The sequence below is a fragment of the Eleutherodactylus coqui genome, chromosome 13 (assembly GCF_035609145.1).
Source record: "Eleutherodactylus coqui strain aEleCoq1 chromosome 13, aEleCoq1.hap1, whole genome shotgun sequence".
NCBI lineage: Eukaryota > Metazoa > Chordata > Amphibia > Anura > Eleutherodactylidae > Eleutherodactylus > Eleutherodactylus coqui.
This window is the reverse complement of record NC_089849.1, coordinates 49,817,040-49,844,059: the sequence shown is the minus strand read 5'-3', so window position 1 is coordinate 49,844,059 and position 27,020 is coordinate 49,817,040. Positions and strand designations below refer to the sequence as shown.

Here is a 27,020-nt window from a genome sequence, read left to right as displayed (position 1 = left end):
TTGATGGGTGTTTCTTTATCTCCTTTAATGACTGAGCAGGTGGACTTCCTGGGCTCGCCTATAGCTTTGCCAAAATTGCAAGAGACAGGAGGATCCATGCCAAGAAGAATGCTCCCGGTATGGATGGTCTACCAGTAGACATGTATATGCACCCTAAAATGTTGACAGTGCTTGACTAATGGGCAAGAACTCCCAGCATCTATGAAAGAAGCTGTAATTATCATTGTCCACCTGAACCGGGAAAAGCTCTACTTATCGCTGATTCATGTAGGCCCATATCACTTCTAATGGCGGACATTAAATTGAAGCGGATGTATTGGCCAACAGAATATCCCCAGTAATTTCTACATTGGTTCACCCCCATCAAACTTGGTTCATATCTTCTAGATCTACAGTGATGAATATTCGCTGCCTGTATCTTAGGCTGCTGGTGCCCCTAGATAATGTAGGAGATAGAATAGTGTGTTCACTGGATGCGACTAAGGCATTTGATAGTGTGGAATGGGTATTTTTCTGGAAAGTTCTTGCTAGCAATGGGTTTTGGCCACAATTCTTGTTTAATTGGTTAAAATTACTGTATGCTGACCAAAAGACTGCTTAATGAAAGATTGACTCCTTCCTTTCCGTTATCCAGGGGAACCAGACAGGGGTGCCCTCTCTCCCCCCACTTCTATTTGCTTTAACTATAGAGCCCGTGGCAAGTCATATTAGACTATTTGCAGGTATACAGGGTTTTATATGTGGCTCAATAGTAGAAAAAATAGCTCTATGCTAGGGGCCTCGTGTGGTGCAGAGTGTTAAGGCAGCAGTATGCAGTTCTAAGCTCTCGCTCACGACCTGAAGGTTGCGAGTTTAATTCCCGCATGGTTCAGGTAGCTAGCTCAAGGTTGACTCAGCCCTCCATCCCTCTGAGGTCGGTAAAATGAGCACCCAGCCTCCTGGGGGTAATAAATAAATTACCAGCAAGCGCTATGGAATAAGTTGGCGCTATACAAATAACAAGTCCCCTCCCTTTCAATGCAGATGCCATTCTTTGTTTTTTTGGTGATTTTGAGTACCCCTTTTGGAAACAGTTACTACAGTAGCAATGCATATGGCAGTTACTGAGGCCTCCCGATTAATTGGGACAAACCTATCAGTAAGTCAGTGAAAAACCCAGATCTTACATGTAGGGCATGTCCCTTTAATATGTACTCACACGCAACATTTTATTACATGAATTTGGATCCTTTACTAGCAAAAGCCAGCAGTGGGGTTATAGGTTGAGTGAATTTAGTGAAAATGATCTGGATGCCACAGTTCTATTTGTTGCATCATGCCCCCTCTGGATACCACATTTTTTATAAGGTCAACAGGCTTAGTGGAGATTTAACACGGCGTAAAAAATGTCCCTGCGTAAAATTGGAAACCTTACAATTTGCACAACATGGAGGAGGGCTGGCTTTACCTAATCCCAAAGTTTATTATTTGGCTTCTTAAATGCAACACTTTCAGGGAAGGGAGACGGAGAAAGTAGCTGAAGCTAGTCCGGAGCTGCAGAAGTCTTTTTTTGAAGCTTTGTATTTATTTGAGGCTCCAGAGGCTCATAAATTTAAACGCAATTCTAAGTATCTCCCTGCCTTGACCCTTGTGCATAAAATTTGCTGGAAAGTCAGAAACCGTGGACATTAAACACTGTACGCAATATACATCGCTGCGGGAGACTCCCTGGCTCTCAGAGTTGCATTAATTGGAAGATTTTGAATACTGGAGGAGTCGGGGCATTCAGCGAGTGTCTCATATAATGAGTGGATTGGAGATGAAGTCATTTACACAATTGCAGGCCGAGCTTGAGTCGCCCACTTTTTTAAATATTTGCAATTGTAACATGCTTAACCCCTTCAGCATGCGGACCATTTTTAAATCCTTTTTGGATCTTCCCCTCCACTTAAAAAAAAAAATATCATAACTGCATGAAATTAGTAGGAACCCTCCGCTATGTTTGCGATGTGAGAGTCAATCTGCTGGATTCATACACATGATGTGGCGATGTGCAACGTTACAAAAATATTGTATATCAAGTGACTTTGGATACTACCCCCCTGGTTTGTATCCTAGGGAATATGTCTGATCTACCTGTGGAGGAAGTGGGAGAAATAGCAATAGCTAGACAGTTAAATATTGCGCCTAAATTGATTCTGCAACGCTGGCTCCGACACCCAGAGTATGTAAAAAAAAAAAGTTAATTGGCTGCTGACATTAGAAAAGGCAGTATATATTAAAAGAAAGGTGGGGTGGAAGTACGAATAACTTGGGGCCAAGTGGCTGAGCACTCCAGGTCGGGCTCCTTTGCATTCCTTCCTAAATTCCCTGCTGCCCTATCAGTCTGCAGTTATGTAACCCTCCCTGATAAAAGTTTGTTTGGAGTTCTTAACCATTTCCAATCCAATATCCTTGCCACCCGCACACTCCCCAGCTCTCAATTATTTTGGGTGGGGAAGCGCATTGTGGATTCATTGGAATTACTTAACAGAATATTACATTATATATGTATATTACACTATGCAGGAGAGAGAGCCAACATCCGAGTTCTCTTATGTATATTACACTACACAGAAGAGGGCTGTAATGTCGGATCTCTACCCTGTGTACTGTAATTTACAGAAGAAAGCCCCTAAAATTGCAGCCCCATTCTGCATAGTGTAATATAGAAAAGAGAACCCCAACATCGCAACACTCTTCTGCATAGTGTTAGAAACTAGAGATGAGCGAACGTACTCGGATAAGCACTACTCGTCCGAGTAATGTGCTTTATCCGAGTACCGCTGTACTCGTCTTGAAAGATTCGGGACGCGCTGCGGAGCGGGGAGCTGCAGGGGAGAGCGGGGAGGAACGGAGGGGAGATCTTTCTCTCCTTCTCTCCCGGCCGCTCTGCCCCGCTCCCCGCTGCGACTCACCTGTCAGCAGCGGAGCGCCCCGAATCTTTCAAGACGAGTACAGCGGTACTCGGATAAGGCACATTACTCGGACGAGTAGTGCTTATCCGAGTACGTTCGCTCATCTCTATTAGAAACCTATGTAAGACCTTGTCCGACAGCAGAGCTATGCAGGGAAATCTCAATGTCAGACAAGGTTCAACACTGGATTGGAAAGGGTTAATTTTATGTTAACTTGCAATATTTGGACTCTGATATTACTGTAAAATATTAAAACTATGAAAAAACTTTCATAAGCTATGTGATGAGATACGTCACGTATAATTGTGTGGTATTCATGCCTTCTGCTATCTTATTTTATCCCATTTTTATTGTTGGACTGTTCTTGAGCTCATGAGGCCTTCATAAGGCCTCTCTTCTCCATATAGGGAGCCCAGTACTATGAATAAACCAGTATAGTTGGGGGCATTGTTACCGGTTTTGCATTGGGGCCCAGGAGCTTCAAGTTACCCCCTGGCGTTAAGAGGTTAAAAGAAGTTGGGGGGCCCCAAGATCAACTTTAGCACCCGGGCCCATCAGCCTTCAGCTACACCCCTGTGTGCAACGTATTATGTACACTATTTTCACACAGGTAATATGTAGTCAGTAGAAGCCATTGATTTCAATGGGTTGAGTCACATGAGCGTATTCGCACCACGTGCAATCGAGTGAATAACTATGCGCCATGTCCTATCTTGATGCATATTATTATGCACTGTAGTAGCCTATTGATATAATTGGTGTGTGCAAATACGCCTGAAATATGCAGATGGGGTGCGTATTCGCTGCATATTTATGCACAAATTCAATGCAATTTCGTTCTTTTTTTCATAAGCAAAAACGTAGTATATTTGCGCACACAAACCCATGCTGGAGCGGACGGAATATGTGGGAAATGCGGATGTAAGCGATTGTCAGCTGCGTAAATACACAGCGTATTTACACGGTTAAGATGAGCTTACGCCCGTGTGATCCGCCCTAAGAGTTCCATTGAACCTCTACGGTCATAAAGACAGTCTGCATTCTATACCACAACGCAGACCTAGATTAGACCCCCGTCTATGATTGAGCATTGAAGTTCATATTACTTGTGCGTTTCCCAAGATTATCCCCATTTTTTAACCGCCGCTATTAAACTTGTGCGCATCTCCATGCTTGTTGCAATCATGAGCGTTCTTCAGGGAGAAATAACTAATCAGTGTTGTCGGTAAGATGTGTAATCAGGAGGTAAGTGCACGGGTCACCTACACAGGGCATTCTTCATGCCTCATTTCTGATAGAAGAAGCCGTTGCAGCAATCAGCCGCTTGCTCGGGATTCGGTTTTTCTTTAACACCCCTGGCAAACAGACTTTTTTTTCAGTTGGAAGTTCCTGAAGCTGCTGTCTGTCTCCGGAATCAGGATCTGTTCACATCTGTGTCATAGGCTTCATTCTTAACCCTCTACATTCAGGTACACCATTGCACTAGGAGTGTTATGATACTGTGTGCACCGCATATACAACATCCCAATGCTGAAGATGAGGAGGCATTGCAGCAGCACCCAGGGATGAAGAGAACCTGACTGGGGTGCGGGGGGTAAATATCAGCGGTCTGATCTGATATCTAAATTCATTTTGGGGCTGGCCTGGAACGCTGTAACAATTTTGCTAAAGTGCATAAGTGCTTTAATTGCCTTCTAATTTCTGATATGTACGACTTTGTATTACGGAGTTACCTGTCCCTAAAATACTTTCTTGGCATGTGATGGGGCAGCCATAATTTTTTTTCTTACTGACGAGTTGATAAAGTGACTATCCGGTTCGGGATGAAATTCTGTCCCGGGACCAGACAGGTGGGAATCGTATACTATCAGCAGTTGCTGTACTCTGCCATCCCTCCAATATGGCAGCTTTAGGTCCTGTTTTCAGCCGGCCAAGGTGGTGGATGCAATATTCAGACTAACATACATCACACAATGCATTGGTAGTGTTAGACTACTCATGCACTATACCTGCTCTCTGATTGGCTAGAGCTAGAGTGTGATCAGCACTGGCCAATCAAAGAACAGTACAAAGTGGTGTTTGCAACCATCTTGGACAACTGAAAACTTGGCCAGAAACCAGCGTATTGGAGGAAAAGTGGACAATAACTCTAGAAATGATGTCCTCCACCGCCCAACCCGCCTCCCATCTCAAAATCAAATTTTGTCCCAAAACTAGAGGGTTGCTTTAAAGTTGTACAGAACCATAATATGTCTGTGCCCTTACTTGTATGTTGTACACATGGTCAAATTTAGGTTTCATCGCAGTGTGAACTTTTGCACCAGGGCCCCTGAGCCTTTAGTTATGGCATTAAATTTGTTCAGTGCTTTACTGAATGAGAGAATGGCCTGTGCAGACCAGACGAATCCTTTTTTCCCCCTGACCTCTAATGTTATAACCAAAGCATGTATCTTCTAGAAAATATTTATCTATTAGTCTTCCGAAATCCCTTGCCAAAAGAATCAAGGAAATGGAAGACACCAATATGTTATTACAGGTTCACCCAAGGCCATACATTTTTGTTGGGTGGATCTAACCTTTAGTTGACTGGAGCCATTGTCTTAGTGACTCACCTGTATCCTGTTTTCACAGGGAAGGGCTCATTCCTTTTTTCACTTCCTAAATCTTTAATTCACAATGTATATTCTACAATGTAAATACATTATGTGCCTATCAAAACAAGATGAACAAGGTCGCTTCTAATAAAGGTTGCCATTCAAAACAAAGTCTCGACTGGAATTTACAGGATTTTTCTCATGTCTGAAGGAAATTGTCACAGATCACAAAAATAGCAAATATTACTGATGGAAACCTAAAAGGAAAGGTTTGAAATGCATGGTAGCAAAAATGAAGGGAGACCAGAAGGGATCCATGACATGATAAACTATTGCTAAATTAAAGGATTATCCACCGTGGTGAATAAGGGTCCCCTAAAAATAAGGTGATCACATTTTGCCTCTCGGCCCGGATGACCATTGATCAACTACATTATGCAATGGAATCTGGATGGATGTGTTCAATTTCTCTGCAGTGCCTCTACAGGGAAAATTAAGCATTACACGACACGCATTAAACTCTATGCATGGTCAGAGCAGAGACATACAGTAGCTAGCAAGGAGGCGCTTACAAAAAATTGAGTCCATGGACAGGACATGAGCTGATATCTTTGTCCTCACAGCTAAAGTTATTATTATAGGGCACCTGGGCGGGGGGGCATTACCACCCTCAGAAGCATTATCACTTTCCATACCTAGGGGGGGAAAATGTGGCATTGCTTTAAGGGGTACTGCAATGTACATTACTGTGTGTGGGCACAATATGGGGTACTATTTCTACCAGTATGTGGCACACTAAGAGGAGCACTATTATTCTCTGAGGTGCAAAATATGACCCTTGTACTGTGTGGTTCACTATTAGTGTCTGGAACACTTATTTTAGAGGCCCCTATCTGGCACTATTATTTTCTGTGTGGTGTTTTTTTTTTTTTTTGGGGGGGGGGGGGGTTAATTATAGTTATGACAGCATTATTTTTGAAATACAGTATCTAATGATGCACAGTAAGTACAGTTAGAGGGGCAGATGGAGCAGCAACAGGCAAATAATTCGGGATAGAAGCATGATCAATAGTTTTGTATAGGATGGGAAAAGATTGGGAGGAATTTTGAAAAGTGAGGAGCCAAAGGTGTCTGTCTGGCACACAATGCAAAAGACGAGTCATGGCTGGAAGAAGTTATCATATGGGGCTGGGCTGGATGGAAAAGCTGGAAAAAGTAAATGACTCTGGTCTAAGAGAACCTCACCTGTAAGACACTGGATATAACTGTACTATATTCACTTACATGATCTACAGAGCACCTGTGTAGAATTGGTCAATGTATGGTGGTAATAGTGATCTTTGCATAACCATTATGGCTAGTGGATCCTTCTGCAGTTGTAAACATTGGTCACCTGACTGGGATCCACTCAGATCCCAGATGTGTTTTGTGCCCCATGTGGAATCACTAGTTATACCTCTGAGTCTAGGTAATGCATAGACATACTGGGTACTACAGACGTTCTGATATGGGAGTCTCCACTACTTACACAGACTGATCGCACATTTTGCTTCAAACGACTCCCTTATTGCAGGTAAAGCTGAAAAACAATAGTCTGTCTTTGATATGTGCATTGCTAATGAGCAGGGAAATCTTGGTAAACCTTTAGAGTTGAAAGGGATTTATTCTGGCGAGGCATCAAGATAGTTTGGAATAGACGAGGCTGTCCGAGACGTATTCTTGTATTTTACGGGAGCCAAGCCTTCTGGTAGAAAGCAAGGCCAAATGGGCTGCCTTCCAGACCTGGATCCTGTTACCAGACTTCTTCCAGGAACAGAGTTTGTAGAAGAAAGAAAGAGAAACTATAGCTAGAGCGAGGAATCAGAAGGTCAGGACTAGTGAAAAGAAGACGTATGGATTCCCTTGTTATTTCTGTATAAATGATCTTTTAATGTCTGCATAGAACATGTTATTTACAAGATCATAGTAGCAATTCCCCCCCCCCCCCCCCTTCCAATATAAATCCGAATACTCTGGCAAGCAGGCAGGCAGCAAAATACAAAAATAGGGGCATTGGCTTTGGACATTGCATTGCCTTAAAACACAGTAAAATCCTGGCAACCAGGGCGAATAGCTCATATGGCACAGTGCAAGCCTAACCCTTCAGAGCTAGGAGTGTATACATGTAAATATGGCTGCTTATGTAGTAACGTCTCTCACATTACAGGACGGGTATGTAATATTTGCTGTAGGCGGACTGGCCTTCTCTGTTGTATGGCTTATTACATCTTTCACTTTGGAAGAGGAGCGATGATGATGTTCTTATAACCTTTCACCCCTTGCAGGCGGTCACTCTCAAAATCAACCACTAGCTTGCGCAGTCCAGATAACTGAGGCATGAGGTCCACTCGTACTTTGGCGTCTTCTCCGGGCTCTACAGGGCAGTCTCTGTAACCATAGAAATAAGGGTTTGTTACGGTATATATTGAGAGTGACGTTTTATGTACAGGGGGGGGGGACAGGGGAGCAGCAAGGTAACAGAGGGTGAAGCGGCTTACGAGGGCTGGGGAGATCTGACAGCCGGCAGGGGATAGGGACATAGACATGAGGGCGCGGCAGGGTAGCAGCGCAGTCGCATTCAGCGATGGCAGCATGCATTTCAGCTGACATGAGAGGCCGGGGGGGGGGGGGGGTGTGACTGTCAGCGCATGGGCGCTGCTGATTACGGTCAGTCCGATCCTGGTCCCAGGCACACAGCGGCAGAGAGCAGCACCCGAGCGGGTTACAGATGTTTGTCAGTCTGGTCCTAGGCACACCAGCATCTCCCATCTCCGCTGTCACAGTCTGCAGAGGCCTGGAATGTGTCTGGTCAAGGCCCAGCGGACACTCTCCCTGCCGGCCTCCCCTTTGTGCTCCCGGCTCTGCTGTCACTCTCCTCCCCACCAGCCTCCAATCGATGGATGGTTGGCCGGCCTGTCAGTAACAGTGGGGACAGGACAACAGAGACCAGGAGACAATCAGCAGCTAGGGGCGTGACAGGGGCATTTCCTCCAGCTAAGGCCGGTCCGCCCGCCCCTAGCTGCTGGTGGAGCCAAGATACACCAGTACCAAGGGAGTAGACAAAAACATGGAAACACCGTACAAAATGCATGGGATTTTAATCATCAGCATTGAACTGCCCGTTTGACCTCTGCTTCGCTGATGTCTTTCCTGCCAAATTTGGGTTTACTTCACCTCTTGCCCTGCTCTGGGTGGTTTTGGGAGACCGCTTGTAACCCCCTGATCAATGGAACCTTGTTGCTCGGGAAGATGGTCACTTCTGCCTGACGGCATCTGTGTCATCTTACCTCCACTTAAAATCGGTCTCTATATGTCTTGTTGCAATATGATTTTATAATCCCATATAACTTAAAGCATGCATTTCGTACACTGTTTCCATATTTTTGTCCACTCCCTGTAGGTTTATGGGACTGGTAAACCCTCCTTGTAAACCCTAACGATGAACAGTTGGAAACATTTGAAATATGTGTAGCTTCACAACTGGAATATTCAACAACCAGCCATTCCAACAAATTTATATGACTTACAGATCCTTCACGACAAGCCCATCAGTCAGGCCGGCTCCCTCCACTGTGAAACTACATCCCATCAGCGGCTCTTGTAGAGGATTCTTCATGGATATCTCAGCAACCAGCTTTTTTTTTTGTTTGGGCTCTCCTAGAACCTGTTAAAATAATGGAACCACCATTAGTAGAGACACTTTACATAGATTTTAGGAACAGTAGGTATAAGGATTGTATTAATTTAGATAAACATAACTGTTTTGAGCCATCTTGTCCATAGACCAAGTCAAAATTACAGCTCAGCCCCATTCAAGTAAATAAAATGTAGCTGCAATAGCAGATTCAACCAATAGATATTAAAGAAAACTTTCTGACAGTGAGGGTGATCAATGAGTGGAACAGGTTACCACAGGAGGTGGTGAGTTCTCCTACAATGGAAGTGTTCAAACAAAGGCTGGACAGACATCTGTCTGGGATGATTTAGTGATCCTGCACTGAGCAGGGGGTTGAACCCGATGACGGTGGAGGTCCCTTCCAACTCTACCATGCTATGATACGTGTGGCAGATTTACTAATCCTGTAAGGCTCCCTTCATGCAGGCCATTGATGCAGTGTAAGTTCCGTAGCAGAATTTTGAGATTTAAAAAATATCATCCACATGGAGCAGAAAAATTCCACGTAAAATCCGCAGCTTATTTGAAATACTCTTCAGATTTTAAATCCACATTTATGCTGCAGATTTCCCCTTTTGAAATGTAGAGGCTGAAACGTGGAAAATCGACACCATTTAAAGGGGTTGTCTCGCGGCAGCAAGTGGGTCTATACACTTCTGTATGGCCATATTAATGCACTTTGTAATATACATCGTGCATTAAATATGAGCCATACAGAAGTTATTCACTTACCTGCTCCGTTGCTAGCGTCCCCGTTGCCATGGTTCCGTCTAACTTCGGTGTCTTCTTGCTTTTTTAGACGCGCTTGCGCAGATGCATCTTCTCCCTTCGGCTGGTCTTGGAAGCATCGGCGTTTTGGCTCCGCCCCCTTGTACGCATCATCGCGTAGCTCCGCCCCCATCACGTGCCGATTCCAGCCAATCAGGAGGCTGGAACCGGCACACGTCATGGGGCGGAGCTACGCGATGATGCGTACAAGGGGGCGGAGCCAAAACGCCGATGCTTCCAAGACCAGCCGAAGGGAGAAGATGCATCTGCGCAAGCGCGTCTAAAAAAGCAAGAAGACACCGAAGTTAGACGGAACCATGGCAACGGGGACGCTAGCAACGGAGCAGGTAAGTGAATAACTTCTGTATGGCTCATATTTAATGCACGATGTATATTACAAAGTGCATTAATATGGCCATACAGAAGTGTTTAACCCCACTTGCTTTCGCGAGACAACCCCTTTAAGTATGGATTTGGCCCCCATGGATTTTCTGCGAGTTTTCCACCCTAACACATACACCCTAAAGCTGCATTCAGACAACCGTATATCGCCCGGGTATTCTCTCTGCAGGGGGAGGAGGCTGGAAGAGCCGAGAGCAGTGCTCTGAGCTCCCGCCCCCTCTCTGCCTCCTCTCCACCCCCTCTCCGCCCCTCTGCACTATTTGCAATGAGAGGAGGCAGGACAGGGGCGGGGCCAAGTTACTGGAATTAGCCCTGCCCCGTCTTGCCTCTACTCATTGAAAATAGTGCAGGGGGGTGGAGAGGAGGTAAAGAGGGGGCGGGAGCTCAGAGCACTGCTCCCGGCTTTTCCAGCCTCCTCCCCCTGCAGAGAGCGACACCGTATATCGGCCAGCGTGAAAACCCAGCCGATATACGGTCGTCTGAATGCACGCTTATTGTTAGATAATGCAAACTTAGACCAGACACTCTAAAGATGCACCATATTTATCACTGTAGTTCATGCCAGATGGTCGGTTTTTTTCTGTTTTTTTTTTTGCATCTTTAGACACTTTTGCCTAACTTTACACCACCTATTGGTTGTCTTAGTTTGTGTAAACATTTTGGATGATAGCTCGTCGTTAGTGCTCACTTTCACCAGGCATTACTCATAATAAGGACGAGATTATCGTCAGAAACGCATAGGCAAAAACTGTGAACGTGTCTGCACATTCTTTTTGGGGATAATAAAAAAAATTTAGGATTTTAGATTTTCCACGGTTAAGTTGCTGGATTGTCGTCCCTCCACAATTTTGGCAGATGCTATTACAGTTAAGTCACCCAGTTTCCTGACAAAACGATGCCTCTCTTCAAGCATGGGGGAATGCATTATTCTATTTGGCACATTTGCTACATAAATGTCTCTAAAACAAGATGTAACATTATATGTCGAACGTTGTAGCATTTTCAAACATATTCCAGGTGCAATCATATCAGCAAATCTGCCCCATAGAGGATTTCTTCATATTTAAACAGAGATTTAATAAAAACCATAGTTTGTTTAATATGTTCTCAAGCATATAATTTTGTTGGAGCTTTCCGAGTCAAAGCCAGAAGTGGAACCCGCAGGAAGGAGAAGTAAAAATCCTTCCTTTATATTTCCATATCTATCAAAACTACTTCTGAGCTCGCCTTAACCGCTTAAGGACCAAGCAAGGTAAATTACGGCCCTTGGTCCAAGGTTTAAAACCCAGCCGATAGCAAAAGTACGACACGGGATTAAAGCTCCTGTTCCTGCAATCAAGCAGGAGCAGGTCAGGTCATCAGCTGAGGACCCGGAGGAGAAGGCAAAAGTGGTTTTTAACATCTGAAACTAAATGAAGAACCCATTCCTACACTTTATATTAGCGTAAATATACTAATTTTTAAAATAAACTATTCATGTAAGAAATAATTTTTTTCCAGCTTTTTACCCCCAATAAAACTAAAAAGCATGAAAAAAAAGCCAGCCAATGAAAAAAGATTAAAAAATAGCCCGATATGCCCCGGAAAAAAAATTGCAGTGGGAATACGTTTGGTAGCTGAAGAAAAACAAATTGGGCAGTAAAACCACCAAAAAGTCTTAGGACTGAAACACTTCAGTACTTAAGAGGTTAAAAAGCGCATGATAAACTTCAAACCACACCCCTCCCCTACAAAAAAAAAACCTGTTTGAAAACATCCTAAAAAATATTACCTGAGCCAACCTCCAATTTTGGGTGGCTTGGGGACCTGTGCCCCAAGAGCTAGGTGCTTGGGAGCACCACCAAGCCTCTTGGCCTTGGTCTGGTGTATAAGATACAGAGCTTGCACAGCAAATTAAATCTTTGACCCGGGTGAGGGGAAACCTAGCTACAACTCCAGCTATGAAGTTTGGCAATGATATTCAGGGAATATGACGATGATGAAAGTGAAGCTGTATCCTTAAAACATGTCTCTACATCCGTTCCGTGGTTATAATGGTTGTGGTTCAGATATGTTTATTCTGAGATGTTCAAAGGATTTTGCTTGCTGGAATTAGAAGGCTGATGGACTACTTATGTAATCTTCTGCCTTAATGGTAGACATGGGTCAGATCGAAGAAACTCAGCCTGAAGGAATGACGTAACTCTCCTGAAACTAGAGGGATCTGTCGTGTTCACTCAACAAAATAGCTAAAAGACTCGGCTTGATTTGGATCATTACACTGGTAAGTGATGTAACGAATGAGTAGGAAATCTTGGACTATAGCATAAGACGCATATATAAATATGTTTTTTACAGAAACCGTGTAAACTCTAAAGAGTAAAAAGGACAGTTTGGAGAAAATGCTGTATATGTATGTCAAATAATTGCATGGGCCCAGCTTCTGAACCTGCATGGCCACAAAACGTAGGGGAAGCAATGGACTAAGGGTCAGAAAGAAAGAAAAATCTTCCAACCACTGAACCCCCACAGCACCATGATCAGTGTTGGGTTCCCTTTGTCAAGTCCTTGTCAACTGCCATTGTTTTTTATATGAACCACAACAATAGTCCTGGAGGTCAGACCTCCACCAGTCATACATTTATTGATGGTCTATCCTAATGCTAAGACATCAATGTTAAAATCCCACAGTACCCCTTTAACTGGCTTCCTGCCATGACTGATGAGAGCTTCCCTGGATATGCTGTTTGTAGAATATATTAATACTATATGAATAATGAGAAGTAACACGTAAAAGGCTCTTTGCTTGTCAAATGGATTGTAGAAACCATTGATGATACATACATGGTTTCATTTATACTCACCTTTACTTTGATACCAGGGTTCGTCACATGAATATCTCTTATAGCAAGAAGAACATCTTTGGAAGAATGGTCCTGAAGAAGAGCCACCACTTTGATCAGGTTATCCTGGGTCAGACTGCTGCCATACTGCTCGTAGAGAATCCTCAGGGGCACGGTCTTTTCTGCAGAAACAGTAGAGAGCAGCACTATATTAATAGTCAATGAATACAAAAACAACAAAATACAAAAAAAACTAAGGAATTACGCATGAACATCTGGACTATTATGCATTATCATGGGAATTGCTAGTCTTAGAAGATCAGAGGCACACGCCTTCTCAAGGTCTGTAGCCTGTGTGTTCTCATACTGGTCCGATGACATCATAGCATTGCGCTAATGCCTTTTTATATTAGAATGATCTTTCTGAATGAGTTTTGTTACATTACCTCATGTGACAACTACTCTGTAAAGTTATGCCTATGATCAGTTTATATCCCAATGGGTTATATGTGTATTGTACAATATAAGTGTTATGGATAGTAATGAGCAAACTTTTGAAAAGTTTGGTTCAATCGGTTGGCCGAACTTTTGCTAAAAGTTCGATTTGATGCAAATTCGTATCAACTGAATTGGAAGTTCACTAAAACTCCTAAAACTTGTATCTTATGAAACGTAGAGGACTGGTGCTGAGCAAACCGAATCGGTAGAACCCTCTTTCGGGTAGAACTTTGCTAAAAGCTCAGTTCGGGTTTCTGACATACCAAACTTTTAGCAATGTTCGACCCAAAACAGGGTTCTACTGGTTTGGTTTGCTCAACACTAGTTCTAGAGAAAAATAAGATCACCGAGATCCCTTTGGCCGCCACATGATATAGGCAGATAATAACCACCAAGGGTTGGGGCTGAGTGGATCTCTTGCTGTTCAGCCCATTGCAAAGCCCAGAATTTTTCCTTCTTTCGTTCCAGACACAACACAGTAATGATCGTACACACATTTTAATATGAATGCCAAACAATTACATCAGAGTTACACTGGAAGGAAAGGGCCAAGTTAAACATGAGTTAGGAATTTGTTTTCTTCTACTGTTGGAGCAAATCACTTAGAGAGTGAAGGATGGCAGCAGATAATGACATATTCGATAATAGGGTGCACTCTTCTGTAGATTTATGATCAATATGAATGCAGCCTTGCAGAACTTCTCCTGCCAGAATGTGAGATAGATAATACAACTGCACAACCTATATTTTAATACCACAGCAAATATAAAACGATGATGAGTAATGAGAAGAGTCAAAAAGGACAATGGAAAAGACTTGAAGTACAAGATGCTAACAAAGAGATCATGTATTACATATCGACGGGCTTCTTTTTACATTCAACATCTTGCTTCCTCTGTTGAACCCAACAAATATGGAAAAAAATAGACAAAAATACCATTATGTAGGCAAAGTATGATAAGCCATAGATTAGTGAAAATGTCAACAAATGATAATGCACAGAGTGCCAACCAAGTAAGGGTCAGCTCTGAAGTCAAGACATGTAAGGCTTGATTTACAGTAAAGGTGTCACACAAGTAAAACAAGAATGGTGGTCCTAGGGTCAAAGTTTTTCACTTGTCCAATGGTGAAACTAAATGCCCAAGCGAGTCCCCTAGATTAATGTTTCTCTTCTCGAGTCCTCAAATATCCACAACAGGCCATGGTTTGAAGATTTCCTAGAGAGAAAACACGTGGCAATTTCGTACTCACTAATGATAATTATATGACATGTACAAAACAAAGGAAATCCTGAAAACGTGACGTGTGTTGGAGAACTGGAGTAGAGAAACACTGCTTTAGATGTTGACGGAACTTAAAAAGACTCGGTCACATGCTTTTAGGCCCCCTATCCATGGGCGATGCGAAGTCCTGCGGCAGATCGCCGCCGCCGATTCTCCGCTGGTCAGCCATATCTGATAGATAGGCTGGCCACGGAGAATCAGGGCAATTCGCAGCATGCTGAGGAGAATCGAAATGACAGGTGGACAGGTGACGGAGCTTTCCATAGCAATGCTATCAAGCGTCGGCCGGCGTGATTCGAAATCACGGCCGGCGAAATCATGCCCCTGGACAGGCACCCTTAGCTGTATAAGTTAAGCTTATATGACCCCTGAGTCCGGGGATGTTAGTGTTATACTTACCTTCCCCGTCATTCCCCCAGTGTCAGAGCTGGAAGCCGCTGCTCAATGCACTGAGCTGCACTGCTAAGTAGTCCACCCATGATAAAATTAGAATGTGTGCCCAAACTCAGTGGGTCAGCTACTTTCTGCCCATAAGCTTATTTTACAGGTCTAAAAGTAGCTGATGGAGTCTCTTTAAGGCCTCGTTCTCACAAGCACTGTTTTAGTGCAGTATAGGTGCGCAAAAAAAAAATCACACCTATACTGTGCTAAAAATCGCGTGAACGTGCACCTGCACCAGGAAGAGAGAAAGAAGCCGCACAGGGCTTTGGGTTAATCCCCCCATAGCCCTGCTCTGTCTCTCCATGCTATGCGTTAATCTTCCCCATAGCCCTGCTATCTCTCCCTGCTATGGGGGATTAACCCATAGCCCCGCTCTCCCTCTCTTCCTGTCCTGGGGATCTCCAGTGGATATCCCCATAGTGCAGAGAGAAAGGGTGCGGGCTTATAGGGCTTCTCACAGGGATTCCCCAAAGCAAAAATAGAGGGGGTTGGGCTAAAGGGATAGGATTAGAGGGTGGATCCCTCTAGCCTTGGCCTCTCCTCCCACACTCTACGGAAAGCCCTGTAATCCTGCCCTCTCTCTCTTGCCCCACTATAGGGAAATCCCTTGGGGAGTGAAGCAGATGGAGTCCCCTACTGCCCCCTGCTGTTGGGAAATTGCGCAGCAGCTGGGCTGGAGGAATACCACTCTGCTTACAGCTGGACATTCAAAACGTGGTGCCCAGAAGCACATTTTAAATGTCCCATTGCCTCCCCGAGAGTTCCCTTACTCCCTGCCGGGACTAACAGGAGTTTACAGCGGGACATTTAAAATGTGCTTCTGGGCAGCAGGTTTTAAATGTCCTGCTGTAAGCAGCAGGGTATTCTCTCGGTTGGCGGAAATCCTCCTTTTCCTGCGCAGAAGTTACCATAGACTTACTTCCATAGGAGTCAAAGGAAACTTCTGCGCAGCTCACACCAAAGATAGGTCAGGTCTAGAGATGAGCGATCGGGCTCGTTTAGAGCAATTACTCGATCGAGCATCGCTTTTTTCGAGTAACTGCATAATCGGGCGAAAAGATTCGGGGGGCGCCGGGGGTGAGTTGGAGGGAAGAGAGAGAGATCCCCCCTGTCCCCCCCCCCTGCTACCCCCCGCACCACCCCCGAATCTTTTCGCCCGAGTAGGCAGTTACTTGAAAAAAGCGATGCTCGATCGAGTAATTGTCCTAAATGAGCCCGATCGCTCATCTCTAGTCTAGTTTTTAGCGCGTCTAAAATTCCTTCATGTGAACGCTTCTGTAGCAAACCATTTTTATAAAAGCACTCTTTCACGCACCTCTAATGCACAAAAACCACGCTCGTGTGAACGAGGCCTTAATTGGTGCCTCTGGCCCTGCTATTATTTTAACCTGCAGCAGAAGTACAGATTTACTATACATTTGTCCCATATGAACTCTCTAGTGTAATTTTGTATACAGTGAATTGGGCAAGATCTGACAACTCAATTATCCATCTCTCAATGTAGGTTGATATAGGAGGCATTTAAGTGGACCTTCCCTTTAAAGTGGCCGTCTGGTTTTGGGACAAAATTCAATCCTGGGACAAGAGGGGTATGCATATTACCTGCAGTTGCTCTTCTCTGCTGCTGCTCTTATCCACTAGTTTTGGGTCCTGTTTTTGGCCATGTCTGCAGCAATTTTCTAACTACCTAATGCACATTGTGCACTGCCCTCTGATTGACCAATGCTAATCACATGAGCAGCTCTAGCCAATCAGAGAGCAGGTATAGTGTATAAGTAGTCTAACACTACCAATGCACTGTGGAGTAGTGTGAAGATCTTGGATGGCTGAAGGCAGAACCCAGAATTAGTGGACTGGAGAGATGGCTGAGAAGAACAAATGAAGGTAATATAACCTCTCATTCTCTGGTTCCAGGACAGAATTTGGTCCCGGAACCGGAGGGTTGCTTTAAGGCATCCTGCAAATTATAACCAAACGCTACTTTCTCAGTATGTTTTCACATTTTCTAGCTGTAGAAACCTCTGTACTTTTCTTCTATAGTGAGAAAAACAGATTTTCCAGCAACACAATTCCAAATCCCTGTTGCGGTGATGTTCTGTTTAACCCCTGAATGGTTTAGTGTTGCAGCACTGGTTAAGAAGTACTCCCCACTGAGCCCGGTCTAACACCAATGCCTCACGCTGCACCAGGGGATGAGTGCGATTCAAAGTGACTTATAGTCTCTATACTCCAAAGGCCAGAGATCAGTGTAAGTGTATTCTCTAAGTACCACAGCCAGCCATAGGAGTGAGAACTAAATGCCTATAAAAAGAAATAATGGATATCGATTCACTTGCATAATTCACAGCGGTTTCAACATATTTATTCACTGCAGCGAGTGAAGCGCGGAAAGAAAATAACAGAACATCTTTAATAATTTAAGGGTCAGTCATAAAGCGGAAAATAGGATAAAAACTCACCCCTCCCCTAAAAAGGTATGCTTTCATCTAAATCATATTTTCACTTGGATTTGGGGGGTGTTCACTCTTGGCCCTTCCACCAATGTGGCTAAGGACCTTTGGTCATCCAGAGGCAGGTAGTGAGGATTCCTTCATTGGAGAACTACCCTCCCTAAGCTGATTCCGCACAGGGTGCCATCCAAGATAAAACCGACACTGCCTGAGGGTATGTTTTTGGGTGTCCCCCATCATAAGAAAAAAAACGCATTTGTCTAAATGTTTTTTCCACTGCTCAAAGCATTTTTTTTAACTTGTTGTTATTGGTGTCTTTTAGTATTTGTGCCGTTTTTTTTATTTCACCTCTTCGACATCAGCAAAATGCTTACCTTTTGAAGTTTCTTAACCCGGGAATTAAAAAAAAAAAGTTGCATGGAGATCAGGTGAACATGGAGGGTGAGGCAAGGGTGTCATGCCGTTTTTCATAAAAAAATTACTTAACACCCGGGGCTCTGCGGGCCGGTGCTTTGTGAAGATGGAAGAATTAGTTACCCATTTGCCACAAATCGGGACGTTTCTCCATACATTGTGACGCAACTAGAGATGAGCGAACGTACTCGTTTAGGGCGTTTTTGCACTCGAGCACCGCTTTTTCCGAGTAACTGACTACTCGGACGAAAAGATTCGGGGGGCGCCAGGGGGCGGCGTGGTGGAGCGGGGGGTAACAGTGGGGAACAGGGGGGAGCTCTCTCTCTCTTCCTCACCCCCCCAGTCCCCTCTGCAACCCCCCGCTCACCCCCAGTGCCCCCCGAATCTTTTCGTCCGAGTAGTCAGTTACTCGGAAAAAGCGGAGCTCGAGTGCAAAAACGCCCAAAAAGAGTAGATTCGCTCATCTGTAGATGCAACCTTTTCAAAACTTCAAAATAAAAATTTTGATTGACTGTTTGACCCTGTGTTACGAATTCCGAGCCAATATCCCTCTCACATCAAAGAAACAAATGAACATTGTTCATACGTTGTTTGTATGAGTCGGCCATCACAAAATAAGTGAAAAACTGAACAACTTAAAGGGGTTTTCCAGGGAGAATACTACTGATTACCTATCCTCAGGATAGGTCCTCAATAGTTGATCGGTTGGGGTCCGTCGCTCGGGACCCTGACTGTTCAGCTGAGTGGCTGCATATTGTCAGTGCTGCAAATACACAGAGGTCGGAGCAGAAGCAGCAGAAGTCTTTGCGCCAACCTCTGTATAGTGGCCGATGCTTGTAACTGCAGGCTGGGGTCTCATTGAAATCAACACGAGCCGTGCCTTCCGTTACAAGCGCTGGCCACTACACAGAGGTCAGCGCAGAGACTTCCGCCCTGACTTCTGTGCTGTTGCAGGCACTGACAGCATGCACCCGCACAGCTGACTTTATAACAAGTCTTATCAATGATTGAGAATGGGAAACCAAGCCAGAAAACCATGCACAGACAGACCGTTTCAGGATGGATGCCCCTCATCAGTGTGCAGCAGACTTCTGGCTTAGTCTGTGAGACTTTATAACCTCCTTATTTGCATAAATTACCCAGAAGTGCTAGCATGGTCTTATAGATCTCCTTACTCATCTTTTAGGTGTCCCTAAACCCCTTTTGGGTGCTCTCCTTGGGGAGCGACTATACCATCCCCTGACCCACTCACCCATCTTTAGGTGTCCCCACACTTTTTGAGTGCTCTCCTTAAGAAGACACGACATCTCTCGCTCACCAAAATATAAAACTGCAGTTACTTTACTCCATGAAGAACATACAATTGATGGGGTACAGCCAGACAGGTGCAATAGATAACAAGAGCCATTTATCATGACCACCCGCTTCCTCAAGCCTCACTATATTGTGGTGCATGCCGCCATTTACTTCTCAATGTTGATTACAGTTTTTGATATAGTTTTTTTCAGCCAAAGTCCAAAGTGAATTCAGCAGGAAGAAATATGAGGTGGAGGATCGCGGAGTGTCCCCCATTGATTTCAATAGGGAGACCTCACATCGCATTGCACTCAAGTGCACCTAGCATGTGGTGCAATGTTGCCACCAACTCTATTGAAAACAATGTGAGGGCTCGCACAAGATAGGACGTGTCACTCGTGTGTATGGACCCCTTTCAAAGGAATGGGGTTCATAGGTCATACCGCTCATGTATATGACCCCTTTCAAAAGAATGGGGTTCATATTTGTGCATCTTGCAACGCACCAATCTTGCGCAATTTTTTCAGCCACTTGAAAACACCCTCATGTCTTCCTTTTTATGTCCCATTCCTTTTGAATCCACTTCTGGTTTTGGCTCATTTATAAACTGCCACAAAAATGCAATGTTTTTCCAAAAACACTGTGTGACGCCACTAATGAGCATTAATTACTACAGGTTGTTATTACTCATTGGTTGTGAAAGACAAACAGTAGTTTGCGCCTGTTTTACATTATTGCCGTTAATCCTCAAGATACATCTTAATCCCTCTGAGACATTTGTCTGTGTTGACTCATTTAATAACCCACGCTTTATCCTAATTGCTCTGAACAGAATATTCGTTCTCCTCATCACTTTATATACAGTAAATTTTTGGCATAGGCAAAATACAAATTGTAACCTGGGAAACTTGAACTGAGCCCCGGGGCAGACAAACGGCTATGCACAGTCTACATTGATTCTCATTTACAGTCGAGTTGGAAAATCTGAGGTGGAATAATATATAGAAGCAGCAATAAATGGTATATTGCTGCACCTAGGGGCACATTTATATGAAGTGTCCTTAGTACATTAGCTTTTTGGCATAGATTTTATTGGTCATGCGCCAAATCTGGGACTGGATCCAAAAAAGAGTGAAATATAAGTTTTTACATTATACGTTTCCTCTTTATCGGATCACCTGCATAAAAAACTGAACAGTACTGCACTGCCTGAACAAGATCCTAGCAAAAGCTTTATACGATGCATGACAGCTCAGAGCTCCCAGCGTACGGTTTCCTGCAACATTCTGAGTCACGCAATTAAAAACCTGTCAGCCAAGTGTAAAACTTCGAAAAGTGATGGAAACATTGTAAATGAGCACCCTGTACAAAAATGCTAGAGATTGTGTTATGCCTAGTGCAGGGTTTGAGGACAGTGTGTTAAAGGGATTGTCCAGCTCTGAAGATTGATGGCCTATTAATAGTTAATCGGCAAGGGTCTACCATTTGGAACCCCCGACGATCAGCTGTTTACCAGACCACTGTTTCAGTGTGTGGAGTTGAAAGCATACAGCTCCGTACACTTTGCAGTGGCCTGATGTGGTATTGCAATGGGAACAGAGCCTCCAATATATCATGCTGGGCCACTGCAAAGTGTATGCAGCTATGTTCTTCCTGCTCCATAGACTGACAAAGCAGCCCTGGGAATAACTGATCAACGGGCGTTGCTGCCGATCAGCTATTGATGACCCATTCTGAGGATAGGTTATGAATAGAGATGAGCGAGTATACTCGCTAAAGGCAATTGCTCGAGCGAGCATTGCCTTTAGTGAGTATCTCCCCCGCTGTAGACAGAAGGGTCGGGTGCCGGCACGGGGGAGCGGTGAGTAGCGGCTGTCAGCAGGGGGGAGCCGGGGAGAGAGGGAGAGAGAGATCTCCCCTCTGTTCCGCCCCGCTCTCCCCCGCAGCCCCGTGCCCGCTGCCGGCACCCAAACCTTCAGTCTCGAGCGGGGGATATACTCGTTAAAGGCAATGCTCGCTCGAGCGATTGCCTTCAGCGAGTATACTCACTCATCTATAGTTATGAATCTTCAGGGCTGAACAAACCCTTTTAATTAAAGGTGGCTAATCTAGTAATCAGCATTTTAATGGGATAGCTCATAAATTTCAGATCAATGGGGTTCAAAGTTTCAAACAACTTTATAGGGACCTCTAGTCACCCGACCCTGTCCAGAAATACAGTTGTGATGTGGCGCTATGGCCAAGTATACACTCTACAAACAACTCTATAAGGAGTATGCAAACAGCTGAGCATGCTCATGTAGTGGCCCAAAGTTGGGGCCCCCCAGAGCACTTTTATAGCTACCTCATGTGGTGCGTGTTGTCAATTGTAGTAACTTATGTGTATTGTCTGTGTCTGGTGTTTTCTCTATCTAACCTAAGTGTGACCTAGCACAATTCACCCTAACTTGCTCTATGTCCTGTCAATCATCTCTAGCTAGCTCTGATATTGGGTACTGGGAACTTCCTCTAGCTCAGGATTGGTTTGGGGGATTGATATAAAAAGACAGCTCTTAGGTGTAGAAGGAGGAGAAGGAAGGAAAAAATAAGAGAGAAGGGGTAAGAGGAGGAGTGGGGAGAGTAAAACCCTTGAGGAATCAAGTTAAGCCTGAGCTCAAGGCAAGTCTGAGCTGATATCAGGTCCAGCTTAACCAAGGCTGAATCGTAACAAGCCATGCCTGGAGGGAAGTGAGTTGTTGCAGGAGTGTCTTTTTCCACCCTACCAGAAGGTATCGGAGTTAGGGCAGACCCCGAGTAACTGGAAGGAAAATGGGACTTAAACCATGAGTGATTCACAATCCTGCTTAGTCTGAAGTCAGTGTGCCTTCCGGCAAACCTATGCTAGTTCCTCCATTCCTTCACAAATAGTCACCCCGTGCAGCGACCAGATAACTTAGTCTGGCCATCTCATCCACCCAAAGTGAGAGAGAGTTAAGGAATGCAAAAACTGTTGTTACTCGTCCGTGCAATGTACTGTTGAAGATGTCTATCGCTTACTGGACATGCCAAGTGAAAGCTATTTGCTGTTTATTTGAAAGAGTCAGTAAAAACCGCGTGCCTCCGGTTTTACAAAAGCTCATCCGTCTGAACTGTTTATTTCACCATTACCATCATATTAAGAGGCACTTGTGTCACGTTGAACTATTACCCATTGCTGACATCAATCATCCTTGTGTAATCCATTGACTGTGTGGTCATCACTCTACGCAGAGTGGCCACCACCGTGACTAGGCCTGAGTTAGAAAACCCACTCGAGCTACTTTTGCCCCCTTCAGCTCACTGCACTTACTCATGTATTAATGGGGTATTCTGGGCATTTCATCTCTTGCAGTATTGATGACCTAGCCTGAGGATAGGTCATCAATAGTTGATTGGCAGGATCTGCTGCTTGCTATCAGTTTATCTCAGCCCCTGCACTCACTGCAGTGGGGCCGTACATCCAGATTGGGGTTGGAGTCAGAAATGCAATGGAAGTTATAGCTCCCATTGATTTCAATGTAAGCAAAGTCAGCTCCGACATACAGTTCATTGATTTCAATGCAAGTGGGTGCATATCCTTATACCCATGGGCAGCTAAAAGCATTAAAGTGGTGAATTATTTAAATGTTTGAGGTCAATGCAAAACAATTGCTCTGTACCCTTCATGAACTTGTTGGGCACCAGCTGGTTAGCCATGGGCCGCCAAAAAAATGCTGTACAGTATTCTATAATCGCATCAGTAATCAGATTATGTGGTATGTTGGTCTAGAATTCTGGAAGATTACCAAATTGCTTATAATTTATTGTTCTATTATACATTCAGGGACCTCTTTGTTTGCAGCAGAAGGTTCAGCCCTCAGGTCTTTGCATACAAGAAGCAAAATATAATGTAGTTCTGCCAATCTTTCTAGGAAACGATTCTTTGGAAAACTAATATTGTGTTCATTATGAATTGTTACAGGAACCACAGAGGAACATCTGCGTCCCATAACGCAAAGCTCTTAGCGCAGCAATACTAAATAGTATATTACATAACAATGCTATCCATATATCTAATGCCAATGTAATAACATCATACACATACATCGTATTACAAACACTGAAAAAAAATGTTTTTTTCCTCATTCTCCTAACTGTAGAGCTCAGTTCACACGGGGCAGAATTGACGCGGAATTTCCGCGCAGAAAGTTCTGCCAGCAATCTTAAGCCCGCGCCTAACCAGCACAGTGGACGAGATTTGTAAAAATCTCGTCCACATACTGCGGAGAAGCCATTGCGGCCAAGCCGTGCTGAAATTAATATGCTGCGCGGAATTCAAAGCTGATGGACCTCTTTTCATTCATGGTGAACAACCCCCATTGTAGTAAGGGGGTTACAGGACAATGAACTGCTTAAAGGTGTGGTCCAAGTTGTATTTTTCTCACTAAAAGTCTGTTCTGTATGCAGTAAACCAACAAGTAGGCATATATTCACCCCTCCCCGCTACTGCTGTGTCCCTTGCCGCCAGTCCCTATCTCTCCTCTGACATACCGTTTACAGGCTGTCCCAGCCCATTTATGGGACATAACAGGTGCTGCAGCCAATGACAGAGCTCAGTACTCGATTGCTCAGCTCTGAAATTGGCTGCCATGCCTATAATGTCCTGTAGTAGGAAAGGAGAAGGGTGGAGCAAACCCAAAGTTATTGAAGTTTTTGATCCCAGATAGTATCTGGAGACCAAAAATAACCTTAGGGTGGGCTGTAAAAGTTGAATAAGTTGTGGAGGATCTGCCAATCAGGAGAGCCTCCCAATGGAGGGCACGGCAGTGATATGAAAAGCTATAGAGAAAGAACACTGGTGCATTGGCGCAGCTCTCCAGAAAAGAGAGTGGGACGGTAGGACATATTATCCAACGTCTCTTTTATTGAGTATAATAAAAATTAGGATAGCATGTGCGTTTCGGGGCGAACCCTTTCTTCAGTCATGCTGGGTGTGGCTAATTCATGAAAGTTATGTAAGGTACTAGAAGTGATAACAACATATAAGCACAGAAAGAAAATAAAAATTGAATAAAACAAGACAAAATACTGTTAAATTATAATAAAAGAATACACCCAAACAAGTAGGTGAATAGCTAAAAGGCAAAAACAGGCAGCAGATCAATGGTCAATAAAAATAAACAAACAGCATATCATATCAAATGGAAAATGATTAGACAAGTCAAGAGAAAATTCAAAAATGGCGAACAATGTCATATTAGGTTGTACAAAAGAGGATGGTACAGTATAAGTATCATTGTGTCAGACTGGTAGTGTATTAAAATTTGAATAGAAATTGCTTCAAATCGACTTAAAATATTGTGGCATAGCAGTTTCTGTGGTAGAGTCCATCTAACAGCATCACACAGACTGAGAAACTGACTAGGAACTGGACACATAACCCCAAGTAAATCTGAGTGGGTCTGAATTAAGATCATTTGAGGAAAAAGAGGGCAGACGTTTCATGCAACAGCAAGGAATAACTAACCAAGGTAACTCTAGCTGACATATATATAGCCAGGGACGTAGCTAAAGGCTCATGGGCCCGGGTGCAAAAGTTTATCTTGGGGCCCCCTCCAACTTCTTTTAACCCCTTAACGCAGAGGCATAACTTGAAGCTTCTGGGCCCCAATGCAAAACCTGTAACAGGGTCCCTAAATATAAAGCTTTATATGGAGAAGAGAGGCCTTATGGGCCCCTGAGGCCCCTGGGATATATAATAATCTATATTTATATAGCGCCAACATATTCCGCAGCGCTTACAATATGAAGTCCAGCTCACATGTCTGTATAGTGCTGGTTTATGAATATATTATTGAGGCATTAACATTATGTCATTAAAGGAGATGTCCCGCGCCGAAACGGGTTTTTTTTTTTTTTAACCCCCCCCCCCGTTCGGCGCGAGACAACCCCGATGCAGGGGTTAAAAAAACCACCCGCACAGCGCTTACCTGAATCCCGGCGGTCCGGCGTCTTCATACTCACCTGCTGAAGATGGCCGCCGGGATCCTCTGTCTTCATGGACCGCAGGGCTTCTGTGCGGTCCATTGCCGATTCCAGCCTCCTGATTGGCTGGAATCGGCACGTGACGGGGCGGAGCTACACGGAGCTACACGGAGCCCCATAGAGAAGAGGAGAAGACCCGGACTGCGCAAGCGCGGCTAATTTGGCCATCGGAGGGCGAAAATTAGTCGGCACCATGGAGACGAGGACGCCAGCAACGGAGCAGGTAAGTATAAAACTTTTTATAACTTCTGTATGGCTCATAATTAATGCACAATGTACATTACAAAGTGCATTATTATGGCCATGCAGAAGTGTATAGACCCACTTGCTGCCTCGGGACAACCCCTTTAAGCCTACGTAGTGATCCAAGCTCCTAGGCCACCAGGGAGGGTTTTGATGCTGTGCAGCTTATAACACTATGCTATATGTATAACATACGGTATGTCCGATCAACAAGCGGACAAGAAGAATAGACTATTAACACCGATTTGTTAGATAGTTTCGATTTCCTCAGGGAATGTACAGAGAACACAGACCTTCTGAAACCTGTGTGGAACCTCAGCAGAACCCCATCAATTGCTCTATTAGAGTCTTTTTGCTCACTGGATATCAGAGGCTCACAGTATCGCACTATAAAGCAGCACAACTGCAGTAAAAGCTTATTATCGGTTTATTGATACAGCAACACAGGAGAAATACAATGTTCCCACAGCACGGAGACTTACACAACATGAAATGCCGATATTTGACATTAATATATTTCAGAGACCTTACTGAGCCAAAATGCTGTAACAAACAATTTATAACTAGGGCTATGGTCGTCTTACCTTCTCTCTGGGGTAAGTAATGCCAGAAAACAGAAGCTATTAAAAATACAAGTTATTTTAGCTTTGTCCACCTTATTTCAAGTCTGCACAGCTATGACATCCATAGATATGTAAGATAGAGCTTTATCTGCTGGAATACTGGGACCAGTTAAACAATAAAAGTTGTCTGAGGGTGGCGCTAGTGCATTATGTAGCCTTCAAACAACTTTATTTTGTTTCCTGTATGTAAGTGGCTGCTATCTGCCCATGCTATGTAGAGGACAAATTAAATTCCCTGGATTTGGCAACTGCATTCTGGTTGTATATGACACTGGTTGGGTACTGTTGTACCTTGATGCCACCGGAAGCTAGGGGTTTGAGAGGGCTTAGATGGAGGAACGTCCCTGTCACACCCCTAGCTCCTGATTGGCTGCCGACCCAGCACAGCTCAGAGCCGGAGAGCGGCATGGAAGGAGTTTTTCCTGTGATGGAGAGTTAGGGTTAGTTTCACAGTTAGGCTTACATTAGTAGCTGTATATTCTTCCATGTGAGT

At 44.2% G+C, this 27,020-nt stretch overlaps 1 protein-coding gene across 1 annotated transcript in view; it reads right to left on the bottom strand.

Moving 5' to 3' along the window:
- Positions 1 to 7,487: 7,487 nt before the first annotated feature.
- TGM2 (transglutaminase 2) overlaps positions 7,488 to 27,020 on the bottom strand; it is a 56,841-nt gene continuing 37,308 nt past the window's right edge. Inside the window, exons 11-13 of the mRNA XM_066587189.1 lie at positions 13,259 to 13,419; positions 9,097 to 9,233; positions 7,488 to 7,957 (exon numbers count right to left, since the gene is read on the bottom strand). Of these exons, the coding sequence (XP_066443286.1) occupies positions 7,801 to 7,957; positions 9,097 to 9,233; positions 13,259 to 13,419 (455 nt within the window). The 3' untranslated portion in view covers positions 7,488 to 7,800. The remainder of the gene's footprint in view (positions 7,958 to 9,096; positions 9,234 to 13,258; positions 13,420 to 27,020) is intronic.